Here is a 17,910-nt window from a genome sequence, read left to right as displayed (position 1 = left end):
GTGTGTGTGTGTGTGTGTGTGTGTGTGAGAGGGAGAGACAGAGAGAACAAGCAAATGACAGAAACATCACTGGGGCTGAGGTGATGAAATGGATTCAGACAGGAAAACAGACAAACACCAGAGCGAAAGTGGGACAGTTGCGTAATATCTGTCAAATTGTGCCGATACTCAAATTTATTCAACAATGGAATTTTCCAATTAAAACATGAAAAAGGTTGACTTCTATTAAATAAGTAAAAAAAATTTTTTCATAAATATGTAAAAAGATTAAAAACATGACCCTCTTGAGACACAATCCTGTTGATGGTGTGTCTCAGCTGAGATTTCCATCAGACGCTCTCTTAAGACTCGTGCCTCTTTAACAGGTAATCAGTAGTGTTGATCACAGTGATGCAGTCTCCAAGTTAATTACAGTTAAAATCAGCAATTAATTACGATATGTGTGTTGAATGTGTTTATATGTGGGGTGTTTATGGTGCATTTATCTAACCAACAACCTTAAAAGAAACACCTAATTTGGTCAAATGTACAGATATTTCTATAAACGTGGTTCCAGTTAAATTACATTATGGTAATTGTATAACAGCTGGTATAGTTAACATAGGCCATGAGATACTCAGTAATCCTCTTTTCCTCTTAAAAATATCTTGAGAAAAAAGCAGACTGACCCACAGGCAGTGGTTTCAAAAAGCTGTTAAAATGCAGAGAAGTGTACAGTTTCTGGCTAATCTACAGTACAGTGGACAAATACATCAATCTAATAATTCACAGTAGTTGGCAAAAACCAATAATAAGCATTCTGCCTGCCGGGGTTAATTCCACAGACATGGGTTATCTAATTTTGTCAGGATAAACTGGAAGAGTGTCTGACTGCATAGTGACAAATGGACTAAGACAGTCCTCTGTCAACGTGAAATTATTTGTTGCATCAAAAGATCCAAATTACACATCTTTATTTATCCCCAAGGGCCAATTGACATGTAGCTCTCCATCACACGCATACAGTCAGCTACCCAGTTACTCCAGGACATGGGACAGTTGAGACGGGTAACAATAGCTGATAATAGAGCTGAATGTGGGAGATGAATAAAAACAATAATACGTGGTAAAAGGAGTCTATTTCCAGCAGCTTAATGACACACCGACATTTAGATTAGGATGTATTAGTTCTCCTTGAAAATAAATGATAATTTATAAAAATAAATCATCGCTCGCACATGACAGGTACAGGCATTAAATCTTTCTGTATTGTGTATAGAAAGTGGATGCTATACTGTGTAAGTTGTAAATTGGACCATAACTGGTCATTGAAAATCTTCTGAATGTCCTGTGATTTGCAAAGCTGATTGGTATTTGATCAATGCCAGGGATCAGCACACCACCCAGCAGCGGCAGTACTTTTCCTGAAAGTCTCTGTGCCAGACGTCTGCTTCTGTCCAAAAATGTTAATCCTTGCAACTGACACAGGTTTTTATTTGAGACCCTGCAAAGTAAACCCTGAGGAGTTAAAATAAGGGGCTGAGCGAAGCCAAATTAAATCCCAATTAATCCACACAATCAAGCTCCTCAGTCTAAACAGTAAAAGTGCCGTTTCACAACTTGCTGAAGCCTTGTAGCTTCTGTAACTGGACGTCCGAACACTTACAGCAGTTAAACATTTTAACAGCCTCTCTCTCCGGGAATGTGCGTGTGTGTGTGTGTGTGTGTGTGTGTGTGTGTGGACAAGGCCAGTGTGTTGACGAGTGTGGATGTTAAGTGTCCTACTGCCACCTATTGACTGACTGGAGATCTGTTCTCCCCTCCCCCACACAGAAGCGGGACAGAACACACTCCTGTGTGTGAGACGTGATGTAGAAACAACAACTACATTAAATACCTCCTTAATTATGAGTCACAGGAGTCAGGAAATGCTCAACATAAACACAAACCCAAATCTAAAGCCACTTTTACTACATTCAACAAACTAATAACACTAAAAGCTGGGGAAAACTTGTTATTTTTATAGTCATTAAAGTCTTGAGGTATACACTTGAATAAATAAAGAAGAGAAGAACCAGAATGACAGACATGTGCTTCGCAGTCAGCCTGAGAGCAGAGCAGACTGATGGTTGAATAGAGGCGAGATAAAGAAAACACAGGTACACTGCTTGTCTAAAGAGACAGAATGTGGACAAGTTCACAGAGGACAGAGCAGATGGTGTCTGCAGGACTTACACAATCTCTCACTCACACAACCACACACTGGTGACATAATAGCAGCGTGCCAGGTGTGCAGTTGGTGGCCTGCAGTCTGGCATGGAGTGTGAGCTCTCTGTGTGTATCCCCTGCTCCCTTTGTGTAAAAGGGGCCCCCTATTCAACGGGTTCTGCTGCCAGCTTGGCACTGAATCACAGGACGGGACGGTGCAGTCGCTCAGCCCTCAGCTGTCTCTTTTTGTCCAGACCCCCAAAAAAGGTCAAACAAGTAGACTGAAAAGCAGATGGGGGGGGGGGGGGGGGGGGGGTCGTTTTAGTTGAACTTTATCGGCCAGAGACAAAGATGTGGTTCAGGTTGCTGTCCAGGTCAGTCAGCTGACTCATGTTTCCATCTCTGCCATGTGTTTATGAACTAATGAGGAGACGTAAGCAGCTAAAATGATGACACATGATTAAAAACATAGTTCTGTGCACATAACTATGACTGTACAGACTGTTGCTTTAATGGCAGAAATGGACATCTCTGACCTGGAAATGTTGGAACTTTCAAAATTTTGCAATGTCTTTCGGCGTCATTTGGTTACGTAATCTAACTCCTGATGAAGCGAAGGCCGGCGAATGGGAGTCAGTTGAGGACCCTGCGGGACTCCTGGTGACAGATGGACCATTCTATGGAACTGAGTGGATTTCTCATGGAGTTACAGTACGTTTGAATGTGTCTCAGAGAACGTTCAGTTCAGGTTTGCACAGTTTAGCAGGTTTTACATCACATGACCTCCCCGTCTGACACAGTACACAAATATTATTTGGGAAAATAAGGGGGAAAAAACTGCAAATATAATTTTTGTTCATTTTAAAGCCTTCATTTAGTTACGGCTGTATGACTTTCAAAAGATCTCACAATTCAGCCACTTTGCAACTGTTTGGAGGTGTTTTTGGTGCCATGCAGACAGAATCTGAGATAAAGACCTGCATTGCCTCAGAATCATGGCAAACGTTGGTAACTGCTTCTTTCACTTTGTTTTGTTAGCTACAGAAAAACCGCGCTGCGAGAAAAATGCTGAATTGTGAGGCCATTTCTCAGATAGAAAGAGACACATGGAGATGCTTCTGCTGCCGTGAAAAATATCAGGAGCTTATCAGCCTGGGTGAGACTCAGAAAATCCATTTTTAACTGCTCCACAAGACCTTTCCTAGAGCATAATAAACTACTCCCACAGCCGCGCACAGGAAATTTGAGGGAGCGCTTGCCTGCTCAGCAGTTTTGCACATGATCTTTCCAATAGATGCCACTTTAATGGCAGCGACTCAACTGTGATCAATGAGCTCATATCAATACATGTCTCTACTGGCTCTCTTACACACACACAATAAACTAATTAAAGGCCAGCTTTCTTTAAATCTTCTTAATTCTGGCTGTTTAAGGGCGATTTAAGAATGACAAGCATATCATTTAGGCTGGCACATATGCATGCAGATCTGCCTGTGAGTTCTAACTGCATTTGAATAAAAAACCTGATCATGTCAGTCCCTAAAATTAGATTCTGCGTGTCACCTACTTCTTAATTCTTGAGAACACACTTCTTTTTTTTTCTTTTGCCTGCCAGGACGGCCTTAAGCCTTAAGAGGTTTCATCTAATTTTCTATTAATTTATTCTAATCTAAGGCTAAATTCAAAAGTACTCACTAAGCCTGGACTAGAAGAGAGGAACTATAAAAGAAATACTGCCCAATACGGATCATTTCTAGCAAACTATGACAGCCTCGTGTGTCCTGGTGTCACAAAGATGCAGCGACGGAGGTAAACGCGAGTGAATACCTGTCACAAACGCTGGCCAACAAGCTACCCCCCACATACACCCCGCTATCTGTCAAATGTCGCCCAGCTGGAACCCAGAAACTAAAGTCTGTCACGGTTGATGATATCTGTTTTTGATTGTAATGCCACCAGTCATGCTGGAATGAGGGGGGGTTAAGCAGACCAGAGGATGGAAGTGGGGGGATTTCCTTTGATATTTTATTTATGAAGAGGAAAGAGTAATGGACGAAATGCTATAGGATGCTAGCTTCACCTAGCAGTCGCTCTGATTTTACTGCAGAGAATTTAGTTCTGGTGGATCTGGTGGATCAACTACTTTGACATAAGGGGTAAAATTTATGTAGCGGGAAAGGTGGAAGCAATGGAGCCCGTGTGCATCAATAAGCCTTGTGGTTTGTTTAGAATATTACATCGAGGAAGCAGCCGTTAAGATAACAGGACAAATCATCCGGAGATCCCTGAACATGAAAACAGGCCACCTCTAAATAAACTAAACGTGTGAATGCTGAACAACAAGCAGCCAGTACTAATAGATATTTTTTTTAAAACACAAGACTAAAAGTCTGATCACATCTGGATCAGCCACAGCATTTGGTGTAATTTACTGTACATTCTGTTACACCAATGATTTAAAATGATCCAAGGAGAATCGTCCACAAAATTATAGGAGCCCTTCAGTCGTCCTGAAGACTTTTATAGCCCATCACTGGTGCACAGGAAAACACCTCAATGCTGTCAGCTCAGCAGCAACAAAGAGGAGACTATAAAGGCAAAACGTACTAAAACACTTGCTTTCCAATCAGTCCTGATTTGGAGATAGTGATAAGGAACGCCAAGTTCTCCAAGTTCCTCATTGGAACTCATGAGTTCAGCTAAATTAAATATTCACTCCTTTGAGCCACTTTAAACCTGTTTTTTCTTTTTCTGAAACACGCTAATCATTCATTGCTAGCGTCTCTCTTTCAGGCACAAACCTACGCCTGTGGAGTTCCACATCCTCCCCACCCCTTCGCTCACACCCACACCCTTGTCATTTCCGATGACATCCCGGCCTCCATTACCTGCATGCATTAACAAACCTCTGTGATGTTAAAAATTATACATTCATACAGTACATTTGAATAATTCAGATTACTTTAAAAGCTGTGCACTCGCTCACTGTCTCTTTTTCCGGCTGGAAATAAAGCTATTTACCCAAATCGCATTTGAATAAATCCCATAAATCCTCACAAAGTTCCCTGGATAAACCAATCAAACACTCCCAAAGCTGACTAGCCAATCAAAATTAGCATTCATACTTGTGGCCGTTTTTATTTGAGACATCAAATGGCAAATCAAATTTCAGCTTATTTGTGCAGCTCAATTTGTTTGAGATAAGAAAAAGGCAGGTAATGGAATGCGAATGAGGGAGAGAGGAGAAAAATAATGCAATTCCAAAGCTAACACAAATATTTGATGGAGTAAAAAGTGCGCTTTTAAATCATAAATGTGGTCGATGATTCTGCTTATTGAACAAAAGAAATATATTATAATTTGACATACAAAATATGCGTCAGATGCCTCGAGGGTGTGAATGCCATTATTACGGAGATGAAACCTGCTTATCACACTCCTCTGCGTGTGCGTGTGTGTTTTTGTGTGTGTGTAAAAGTAAGAGAGACCATGAAATTAAGTCAAAAAATATAATCACAATAATAATAAATGATTCCCACCGACTGAATATGCATTTATTACAGGAACAAACACGAAGGATCAGTTAAGCTTCACGTTAATTTGGTTTGGCCTGAAACCACCACAGATAAAAGTGGACAGACACTGAAGCCATCCCTGCACACTTATTCCAACTGTCAGTAAATCATGACAGGCGGTAACCCCCAACTTCCTCTTTCTCTGTTTTGAAAACAACAACTAACCGTCTCTCAGACTCATGTTTCCTGCATTTTAACGGACACACACGCATGTGCGCGCACGCACGCGTGCATGTGTTTGACATCCTAACTGAACTTCCTGCTTTTCAGCTGTTCTTTAACTCTGAGTCACTGAATATCAAATAACACCTTTTTTTAACATGTTTGTGAGTGTCTCTAAAACCTGAATGTTAATTTAATGCATTGACTCTCAAGTTTGTCCCGGCTGTGTGTTTGTTTGTTTTTTAGTTAAAATTGTAATAGCATAACTTTTGTAAGCGCAGGTGTGTGTGTACATATACACACCAGATTCAGCAGCTGGTAAGTTTGCCCTTGACTGCCCACCCTCAGGCGCTGCAGTGGCATGGAGGCAGCTGTTTAAAACTGTTTTGGATGGGATTTAAAAACTTGTGTCCTTTTCAAGGGTATATTCCTCTTTTATAAACCAAACAAGCAGCTGAGTGCAAACTGTCATTAACGCTTATAAAACCAGCGAAATGACTATACACTGGTGATAGATAAATAAAACGTTGGCTGGCATATTTTTCAACACTGGGGTTGATGTCGCAGGTTGTAAAATTAGTTCTGTAGCATATGCATCAATCACTGCATTAATATAGGCATCAATCACAGAACCTACACTGAAAAACAGTCACTTTTCCAACTAATAATGCATGAACATGCATGTGCATTATAAGGAAAATGAGCAGAAATTCAGACTTGTTTAGTCAGTAAGCAGGACGCGCCCTTGTCTGACCTGCCTGGGGCTCTATTAGAGACACGGCTTGCTGTGCAGTTGGGCTTTTGCGGGATAACTCTTCAAGAACAGATGCCAAGATACAGCAGCTGTTCCTTTTCACATTAAAATTGAGAAGAACCTCATTATCTTATATCTGGTCCTGTAATAATTTGGCAGGATGTTAGCCAGTGCATTTGCTGAATCCAAAGTTGGTATTGCCATTTAAATATTGACAAACCATGAACAACATTGTGTGTGTGTGTGTGTGTGTGTGTGTGTGTGTGTGTGTGTGTGTGTGTGTGTGTGTGTGTGTGTGTGTGTGCAGGGGGGGTTACTGACCTTGGAAAGACTGCCTTGTTCTCTCTACGAGTTCCTCAATGGGATAGCTGGCCAGGTCTCCTCGTGCATGCTTAGTCTTACAATAGGTGCACGCGTTTAGACACCTAAAATGAAAGATGCACACACCATGAGACAGATAAGGATGCATGGATATATTATATTTTCACTGCTGCCAGCAGAGATGTGCAAGTTTTACCTGTTGAACGATCACTTGCACTATAAGGCCTTCAAAGAAGATAATATGTGACAACTGCTGTGAACCCATAACCTGAGTGCAAACGATCTCTAGATTAACCCCATGACTTAGTGGATGGGAGTAATTCACACTTATGGCTTCATTTTATGCAGCTGGGGCTGTCTCGTTGATGGAATCTGTCCGCTGACACCTGGTAGACTACTTTTCTGTGGTGTTGCACACAGTGAAAACAATACCAGGCTCGTGGTTGTAACCGCTGGGTTTTTTTCATTTAAATCAAATTATCTCAACTGTGGAAATAGGTGCAATTGAGAAGAACATAGTAAGCCCTCAGACAGACTTTAATATTTAATAAAGTCTTTTCATGCACATTTTGGAAGTTGAGCAGAGGCAAGAAAAGACAGCAGGGAAACAAAGTGTTCTTTCTCTTCTAAAGTGTTTATAAGGACTCCAGCTAGTTCCAAAATAACCATGGACAGCTGTCTCTCAGCAGCGCAAGATTAGACTCAATGCAGTGTTTTGTTTCTGAGATATTGAATTCAAACTGACCGTGAAAGGGAGGGGATTGGATTATGAAGCAGAATAATTAATATAAGACATAAAACACAGGGCAACAAAGATAAATACTGCCTCAAACCAGATCCAGAGCATGGCGTAGTATCAACTTTAGGGAAGCCTTTGTTTAGGATAAAGAGGGCTTTTATTTCAACTGTCTGAGTCAATGGTGAAAGAAAAAAAAATTAAATGAAAGTCCCCATTGTACCCTTTTTGGATTCACTTATTAGTCGCACAAATAGACAAGACTTGAATTACACTGTACACTGGCTTTCTGACATTTAGCACTCACAACTGACGTGCATGTCTGTCACACGCTCCAATTAGTTGCAGAACCTTGTTTTTATCAGACTAGACTCAGGCACCGTGAAACTAGTGTGAAGAACAGTACAAACACTACAAACGCTAGTTTCTCAAGTAAAACATGTTTTCCAATGATAAATAAGAATGCACAGCTTGATCATAACGGATGTATTGATGTCCAGAAAGATGATGTAAAGTCAGCTGTGATCACAGAATGTAAACACCCCCGATGAGTAAGATGCAATGTGCCATTTCTGTTAATGCAGATTTGAACATCTTCAGATATCACTCAGAAGATTCGCTCTGATTCAGCAGCCTCTGCTCGGATGATGGCCATCTCCTCGCAGAATGACCACATGAAACTCTGCCCTCAAATGTTCAGGTATAATGATTAAACTAGCTGAAATGCTGCACATTTACAGAAATGGCTTTAAGAAGCAGTTTCGTTCTGAGCCTACATCGATTAGTAAGTACTCACTGAAACGTCAATAGCATCAGAACTTAAAATGAAAGACAACGGAGCTCTCTATATACAATAGAATCTCTCCCTTACAGGGTATTTCTTATCTTTGTTGAGGGCACCAAGGATGGCAGCTAGGTCACAGGACCTAGCAGTGGAGAAAACACAGGCAGATGGGGCCCCGTGCGCGCGCGCACACACACACACACACACACACCACCAGGGGGTCCATCCATCTTAATGTGATCAGGCCCAGCTCAGTGGATCACACCAACATTAATCTCAAGAGACAGCCAGTGGCCTGCTTTGTGTGTGTGTGCGTGTGTGTGTGTATGTGTGTGTGTTGAGCATTTGTCCAGTATCACAACAATATATTAGCAGATTTGACCCTTCCATCAGTCTAAAGTGACTATGACAAACAGTCAGCACCCCTAACACCAACAGTAGTCGCTCTCTGTGCGCATAAACTGGAAAGCACTTGTGTTGCCAGAGTTCCAAAGGGATGATGTATGACAATATAGAACAAAATGTATTAATCTTCCATCCATTCCCATTTTTGTTTTGTCTCCTTGCCCTTCTTAGTCCCAGTTAATTAAAACACAGAGGAAGCTCTTGTACCTGACAAACAGTAAAGTTCAACAATATGAACAAAACAATAAGAGAGGCTACCTCCCCTGTCGACCTGTGTGTGCACGTGCGTGTGTGTGAGCGAGAGCCGCAGCCTATCATGAGATTGCAGCCTTGAAAACGCAACAAAGAGGAAAACCGGGAGGTTTTTCCATACATTTGTGCACGCCTCTCCTGCCAAACACAATCCTCACTCACTCTCTCTCACTCACACACACACACACACACACTCACACACACACCGACACGCAATAATTCACCCAGGACAGATTCCCATTTGTAGCATATTAAAGACATTAATTAAAAACTGCTCTGTGGATAAACAAAATGCACCATGAGGATTTGTGAAGAGGGAGATGAGAACAAAAAAAAATAAAATCTTAAAAACTGGGATCGCAGTGGTGAACAAAGCCTCGTGCCTCTAAGTTTACTCTAAATGTCATCTCAAAGTCAAATACGGTTGAATCCAGAAACAAAGAAGAGTGGGACAATAGAGGGAAGAGCCATTACAAGCAATGAATAGAAGATGATTAGCTGTTCAAAAAGTTGTTAGTTCTTTTTTGCCCTTGATCCAATGTGATGAAAGATGGTTGCATTCAAATTAAGACTGTTATTTATTATTTAATCAGCATCCAAAGTGTTTTAGCCATGATAAAAGGTTGGGATGAATGAAAAACACACAAATGTAAAATTAAAAAAAAGAATATGGAGAAAAGTAGGAAAACCAAGTGATGTAAAGAGCATAAACAGCATTTTAAAAAAAGCTGCATTTAAAAGAAAATACTTGAATTTGGCTGTAGGATGTTTCACCTTAACCGGGGTCCATCTGTGTTCAAGTCAACTGATTGACATCATTGGTTTCGCTGCATCCAAGGTTCCCAAAATCCCAGAGGCCTCCATCGGTCTGAAACAGTACCAGCTTGGACCACCCAGAGAGCCCTGTAGCAGAGCTCCAGAGTGACCAGGCAGGAGCTTCTCCTCAGAGAAGACTGCTCTACACCTGTACACCACCATACCTACACTGAAACAGGGTGGGGGCAGGAGCATCATGAGGGGGGGCTTTGTTCCAGCAGCTGTAACAAGGAGACTGATCAGAGTGGAGGCAAATCTGCATAGAGCAAATTACAGATGCTTCATGAAAACCGGACCCAGAGATCCCAGAACCTCAGAGTGGATAAAGGTTTTCCTTCCAACTAGAGAATCACAAGACAATGTGGATCATCTGTTGTGACCAGATTATTGTCAACAGGGAGAACACTAGAAATGTCCACTAGTTTGGACTTAATTAGCGAGTAATAAAGTTGTTAAACCGATACTCCACATTGTGTTGAATTTATGTATTTTGTGTGTTTGTGTGAAAATCTTTTGGCGATGCTCTTTAGTCTCGTGTTCCCCGACGCTGAGCTCTGAAAGCACTTTGTGTGTTATATTAAACTCGTCACATGCTGATCTTTCTACAACCAACACAGCACACTGTTGTTTTGACTGGAGAGAGGCAGACTATGCATGTACGTGCGCGTGTGTGAAGGCGCATGCATGTGTGTGATAGAGGCGTGTGAAACTGTAAACCCGTGTCTACAGAGGAACCGTAGGACCCAACTTCTTGTTTTTACTGCCGACGGTGTTTGTGTCAGGCGGCTCATTGTTCTTAGAGAAGAATGTTTATTGTCAACTGCTGGAATTTTTTGAGGTTACAATTTTTATCTAAAAATGGAAATAACTGCTCAGAGAGCTGATTTGATCACGTCTGCCCGTCTTTAAATCAAGTCGAAATGTGTTCATATTTATGACAGCAGACACATTTCTCTTCTGGTTACCTGCTATTTCCACCACACACGTTTATTCTGGAGGCAGAATGTCCATCTGCCACTCAGAGACACTTCTGACATCGTTTGGGTTCAGATCGGAACTGAATTCTTGACAATTATTCCAACAACGACTCTTTCTCCAAGACCGTGCAGTAGTAAACAAGCACAACAGTGTTCTGTTCATAATCTCTGAGACAATCTGTTGTGTGTATAAACTGTGTTTGCCGTGACATTCTAGGCTAATTTAGTTTCTCGGGGGTTCTGTAGTGTAATGCCTTGTAATGACACACAATCTCATTTTGTCCGAGGAATCACATCAATCTTTTGGATTTACTATGGGGAGTGGGGACTCTCCTGGTGAGCGAGTGGGAAGGAGGCGCGTGCGCAGGGGTGTGCATACGTCTGTATGTCATGTATTTGTGCGTTTGTGTGTTAAGCAGTGGGGAAGAGGGAAATGGAATACTATGTTCAGACCAGTGGAGCTGAAAACGACCCATACGTTGGTTTGATAAACAGCAGGGAAGGCCACCATGGAACATAGCTAGGGGTGTGTGTGCTTCACTGACCGTGAGCGTGTCTGCATATAATCACATGCGTGTGTGTCGGCAACAAAATAGAAAAGAAAGTGGTAATACCGTTATGTTTTTGTGTGTGTGTGTGTGTGTGTGTGTGTAATCTACAGAATCAAAAGAGAGACAGTGCAAGACAGTGCATCCACACATGCCAACGATCACACACAGTACGTGATCAGAAACGTGTGTAAACACGGCTCACTCCTTTTATTTTGGTTTCTTTTTCACATCATGTATTTTCACTTCTGCTCCGCTCAAAGAAGATGAGACCATTGACCACAGAGCCACAAAATGAAAGCACGGTCGGGCAGAGCAGCATGAAACTGATGTGGACAAATGATCTACATGAAATATCACACATACACCGGCCGTTGAGCCATTCGCCGTCGGTCTGGGTGACAGCGGACACGCCGTTTAATTTGACCACACACCATTTGCTGCAGGCTATTTTTCTGTGGCATCTGAGCTTAAAAAAAAGCTCTTCACTGGGGCCCCTGTTGAAGACTGAGGATTTCAAATCACAAAAGAACACAGAGGCCTGTTTCAATTTGCTTTTTACTTGCTAACGATTTCCTATCTCACCCCCCTTTTTACTTTGTCCCTCTCTAGACTCCCAAGTACGCTTCTTAAAAAAAAAAAGAAATGACAGAAAGGTTTAACAATAACGTGCGCCAACATGAATTAGTGGTTTGGCTATTGTTGATTTATTCCTTGCACACCAAGGTTGCCGGTAACAAGAACAAAACACGATGAGTTTGACCGTTTTGGAAGCAGAAATCATTCAAGGAGGACTATGAAAAGAATCCAGTGTGGAAAGTTGTAAGGTATGCTAATAGAAGCGTTCTAAAGGATCGTAACTATGAGGTGTTGATGTTTGTGATTTAAGTGCTGACAGGGAAGAAAGATGTGTGACTTTTGTCAATAAAGTGTGCTTCCTGTAAATCCTGACAATCACCACTGATGATAAACGCAGTAATTGCTATTAATCTATTAAGAGAAATGTTAAAGTTACAGTTAAACGCTGACCATCCTGATCTGAGAAAAAAGGAGAAGTAGATGATTATTATTACAATCCCACAGTGTATGTTTGGCTCTACAGTCATTATGAACTTTGCCTTGCCTATTGTAATACTGCTAAAGCTCTGTGGCTACGTAGAGTCCTGAATATTGCATCTTTGTTTCAATGCTCAACATAAGTCAATGTAAATGTCAACAGTAGGGTCGATAAGGCCTGTTATTCTAACCGGTCGGTGTTGAAACGGATGGAGATTTGCGGCAGACGTCACAAAACCACAGGAAAGGAGCAACTTATTCACTGGAAGCCCGTCTTTCGAACACAAACATGCTCACAAAGGGTGTGAAGACACACAAAGACCCTTTCAACCGTGTGTGGCTAGTGCATGATTTTATAGCTTCCCTTAAGTGGAGAGCGGGTTAGCAAACATGCTTGTGAGCAACCCTTAGCTTTCGACAACACCGCAGGATAATCAGCAAACATGTGCTCAATATAGACCAAAAGTTAAAGCCATCTCTCCAGGTTGCTGCCAAGTGGAAGTTCAGTATCTTTGGGCCATGTTCATTAATGAGGGGACGAGTGACAGGTAGACGCAGTGTTTGTGGTGAAAATACAGCTGAGCAAGCAGAACTCTGAATGTACCCATCACAATGACTTCAACTCCAAATAAAATGTATTTTCAGCTTTAATTGAAGGGGCTATCGAAATTAGGATGTTTAGCTTTTGGAGTTTATGAGCAATTTTAAGACACATTTCATACATTTTCAGACCGCTGATTGACAGGCCATTTCTCCCATCAGCCTGCCGGACTGAAGGTGATGGACTACCACACTGTGTTGGGTTACTGGTTATATCACATCATCGTAACAATGATAGATATCAGGCCTGCTGAAATGTGACCATAATAGAGACCATGAGATGAGAGACACAATTAAATTAAATGAGCTGTAACTATTCAACAAATATCAATGGTTCACACAATCAGCAACAAATGATCACACAAGTTTAATGAGCCGTGCTGACTGAGTGGCTGTGGATTCCTTGTTTATGGCACTAAGCATCACAAGTTCACAAAAAAGGGCTTTCACATCACTCACGACACAGATGTAGGCATATACAAAGCCTAATCTGCGACCGTTAGTGCAGCCTAGGGCAAAACGCACACACTTGCATCTCGATAGCAAGCATCATAAATCTGGAACACAAAAGGAAGCATTAGAAAGACTGAGTGAAGGCTTTTTCTAGTCCGGAGCCCATGAAAACTGAACTTTGCCCTCAGGCTGATCTGTTTTCATTAAGAGGAATTATGAAGGAAAAAAAGGAACAATTCAAAACTAAATGCTATCTGGATAATAAACCAATTAAAGAACACATGTCCACCATGAGCTGCTGGAGTCAAAGGCAAAAATAAGCAGGGCGGAAAATCTGATTCATCTTGTATTGAAAAACATCCAGCAAAATGTTTCTTTCCAACTCTATTTCCTCTTCTCTGCTTCTTTCTTTATATGCTATGGTTCTGTTCCCCACTACTCCACTTGTCAGTTTAATATGTGACATTTTAATGGTCAAAGAGGGTTTCCATTTTAGTTTTCCAAATCAAACTTTGGAGGTTACTTATCTCAAAAGCCCTTTCAAATCAAAGAAAACAACCTCCTCTAAAACCTTAGCTCGAAGCTCCTATTGTGTCAAATTGATGTTCAAAAGCCTGTTAACATTTTTGATTTTCAAGGTCCCTGGAAGTAGAGAGTGATTATGTTGTTTTGACATCCTTTCAGGGTCAAAAATGCCTTGTGAACTGTTTTTTGAAGAAGAAGAAAAAAAACATGGGCAGAATTTCTAAGCAGCAACTGTTGCGCACAAAGTGCATTTTCTAATTAAGTCTGAAGAACTGATCATCATGTACAAATCAAAACAGAAAAATGCACTCAAAACAACTGCAGCAAAATTCCAAGAAGGTAATCATGATAGATTGTATCAAATATTTAATATTCCCAATATATCCTTAATGGCCATTAGTCTCGTCTCAAGTTTGCGTTATTGGCATATTATACTAGCAATAAAACCGATGTTTTGCACACCCTAACGATACTAACCATACGATGTATTGGTTTGTTCAGAAAATTGACTTGTTACAATTTGTGCATGTTCAGGAGGAACCTGACAGAGCTCTTTCAACACCAAAGCCAGAGGGCATCGTAACCCGAACTCAACTATGCTTAAATTATTTTCTAGGAAGCATAAAATTAACTTGATTAAAAAAAAATAGGCCATTTAAATTTGAATTTAATGGGTGCAAATGAATTAATATGCAATGTAATGAAACTAATATTGTAAGTCAATTTGAACATGGAATTAATTTTTTTTATAGGCGGTCCCATGTGAAGCCCCCTGCTGGCCTGCTGTGAGGATCTGCACTAATAAAGTGAAGGGAGAGAGGAACAATGGTTGATCAAATCAGGCTAAACCAAACTGGGATATAAAAAGAAATGTCTGGAATTTGAAAATGTGAATAAATTGTGTTATATATGGAATGGTATTATGCTAACGTGTCAGGCAGTGCTCGGCTAAAGGGATTTTGTATTCCAGCGTACACGCATTCATGGCTTTTTTTTTCCATTTTGCACACTGGGTAATATGTTTATCCATCCATCTTTTTGAGGACTTCCACTCATCCAACCCTTAACAGTGTGATTACACACAACAAATTATGGTTTGAAATGACAGCGGGACAGTTACACCAGCAGCCACTGAGACGCTTCATTGTGCCTCTGACTTACACAAAGCTCTGTCCGTTTCTATTAAGCGCAGCCTATTTTCCTTAGCACGAACACAGGCAAGAAACTGATGACATCACTGACCAAATCGCAGAAAAGCACAAAATAAGTATGGATTTATGGCACCCTGAGTGTAATTTGGGGGAGATTTCTGAACAGCTGTATCACCTAAATCAAAATATCGGAGTAATCCTCAAGCCTCTAAAAAGAGTCGAGGCAAAAACAAGGGATTTGCTCGTCACCAGCTTAACCCTCGTGAAAAACAAAGCTCTCATCTGGATCAGATATAGACCCCCTGCTGGAGAGAGGCTGGATTTTCATCTGCACAAACACGGCACAGTTTTAATGTGATTAAAGGTTGAAGCAATGTGTCACATTTGATGATAGGAAGACTTTGATGGCACCAATAACCTTTGACCCTATAGGTGTACAAGGGGAAAAGAGTTTATAATAGCAAAAATAACCAGCTGTAACAGGCTAAACAAAAACTAGATGGTTTCAAGCCAGTGTGCAGAGTAATGCATAAAGAATATCACATTACAGCTAACAAGCATATAATGCTCAGAACTTAAATCTAAAGCTGCTTTCAATGGTGTAAACTTGTTTCTGATTATGAAATGTCACAGTGCCCTGGCCCTGACTTGTTTCTCTATTCATACATGTGTGACACAAATGCGGCACAGGCAGCCCAGACATCAGCCCAGACTGGACCAAAATTTGGATGATGATGCTCTTCCTGCTCCGATTAATCCCTCATTTAAATCCGATATCCCCCAAAATCAAGAGGAGAGCGCCTGCACCTGTTGTCGCTGCGCAAGCCAACAAACCGGGATTAAGGTGACGTCACAACAAAGCTGGGCCCGGTTAATGAACAACATTTCAGCTTTTTAGGGTCCTGTCATTACCCAGGTTATCTGATCCTGTATGTGACCATTCCACAGATTCCAGCTGCCCATGTGCTGTGGTTACATCATGTGAGCGTGCATGAGGCCTTGTTTTTGTGTCTATCCTACCCAGTGTTAATTGAGATGATTTCAATGAGAGGGTTCTTCCTGATCTTGGGCAGGTCCAGTCTGGCACCTCCAAGTCTCCGACCTCCATCTTTCTTCTGTCCCAATAGACGAACAGAGTGACCTGAAAGTGGAAGAAGAAATAACTTTATTAATATGATCTTTCATAATATCTGACAGTTGCATGTTAAAATGAGTGTGCACCTGAAGGTATCAGCATGGGGGAAATACACAGCAAACATTTGCTGTTGTGGCTTAACTCAAGTTATAGGCAAGTTTTAACTAGATGAACTGAGTAAAACTTTAAAACACAAGAAATGTATTTTTTCAATTCAACTTTAATTAGAAATTGTTGGTTATTGCATCTACAGTGTTGAGGCGAATCTGCATAAAACCTCTCAGCATTTCAAAATAGTAATATAAGAAAAGTTTTATTGAAACCACTGCAGTCTACTAGATACAACCCCCCCGGCGTACATTATGCATTATATTTGCGTGTACTTTCACCTCCCTGTGCACTCTGCAATGTTCAGACCAAAGTTTGTGCTGAGACTTACAAAAGTCTAGTTGTTTTCATAACAGTGTGACAGAAAATGGTGCAAATCTACATATTTACAATCGTCTTGGGTTTAGAGCAGCAGGAAGTGAATCACAAATGAGCAAGACATACAGTCAACACATCCAACGCTCCGCATACACTGGTGTCATGCTATAACTGGGAATTACCCTTTTACATCACCGGGGGAAATATACAGGACTTCTCACCAAAGCCTTCTGCAACGATGTTCCTTTGAATTTTTAAAAAAGGCTGAGTTTGTCAGGAGTTGGAAGAGATAAGGACTGAAAATGTTTCAAACTCGAGCATTTGGCAGTTTAGTTTGTAGGTTTTTTTTTAATATTAGGGGAGTTGTTGAAAGGTGCACCGATCACAACAGTTTAATTAATCTTTTCGATGTATTTGCGATCATATTTCTTATATGATTTCTCATATTTCTTATACTTCATATATCTTATCTGTATTTTTTTTTTTTTTCTGTCTCTTTACTCTGCATACGCTGCTACTATAACTCAATTTCCCCACGGGGATGAATAAAGTCCATCTTAATCTTAATTTGTGGGAAAATAAACTACTACAAGCTAATAAACTAGATTTAAGGGTCAACTAGAAAAATAACTTACTCGCAGTGTGCGTGTACCAATTTGAACCATAAATCTATGCGTATATGAAAAGCTAGAAGGCTTTTAAGTCAAAACAATGGACACGACGTGGCGACAGAAAGCGCTTAAGAGGCATTGAGTGGAATACTAACTATAACCGATTCTTTAACTGATGACAGATAACCAATAACACAGTAAATAACTCACAATCATGGGAACAATCATTTTGAAAACATCTGTGGCTCCTTTCACACACATTAAGATGGTAATGTTGAACGCCCGTATGGGAACTCCTCTACTGCCAGTTGAAGCTGCACTGTGTTGCGAATTCAAGATGCAGCCGATGTCTTTAGGCAGAAGAAGCTGTTTGTAATGCAGTCAGCGTATACAGTATTTGGGGTATTTTGACATGTCAGGACCACTAAAGAACAAC

At 40.9% G+C, this 17,910-nt stretch overlaps 1 protein-coding gene across 4 annotated transcripts in view; it reads right to left on the bottom strand.

Moving 5' to 3' along the window:
* The window catches only part of cdkal1 (CDK5 regulatory subunit associated protein 1-like 1), a 138,680-nt gene that overhangs the window by 78,967 nt on the left and 41,803 nt on the right, over positions 1–17,910 (bottom strand). For all 4 annotated transcript variants that reach the window (XM_057045041.1, XM_057045044.1, XM_057045043.1 and 1 more), the window contains 2 exons: positions 16,323–16,443; positions 7,000–7,103 (listed from right to left, as the gene is read on the bottom strand). In XM_057045041.1, coding sequence (XP_056901021.1) covers positions 7,000–7,103; positions 16,323–16,443 — 225 coding nt within the window. The remainder of the gene's footprint in view (positions 1–6,999; positions 7,104–16,322; positions 16,444–17,910) is intronic.

This window comes from Takifugu flavidus, chromosome 10, assembly GCF_003711565.1.
Source record: "Takifugu flavidus isolate HTHZ2018 chromosome 10, ASM371156v2, whole genome shotgun sequence".
NCBI lineage: Eukaryota > Metazoa > Chordata > Actinopteri > Tetraodontiformes > Tetraodontidae > Takifugu > Takifugu flavidus.
This window is presented reverse-complemented; position numbering and strand designations above follow the sequence as displayed.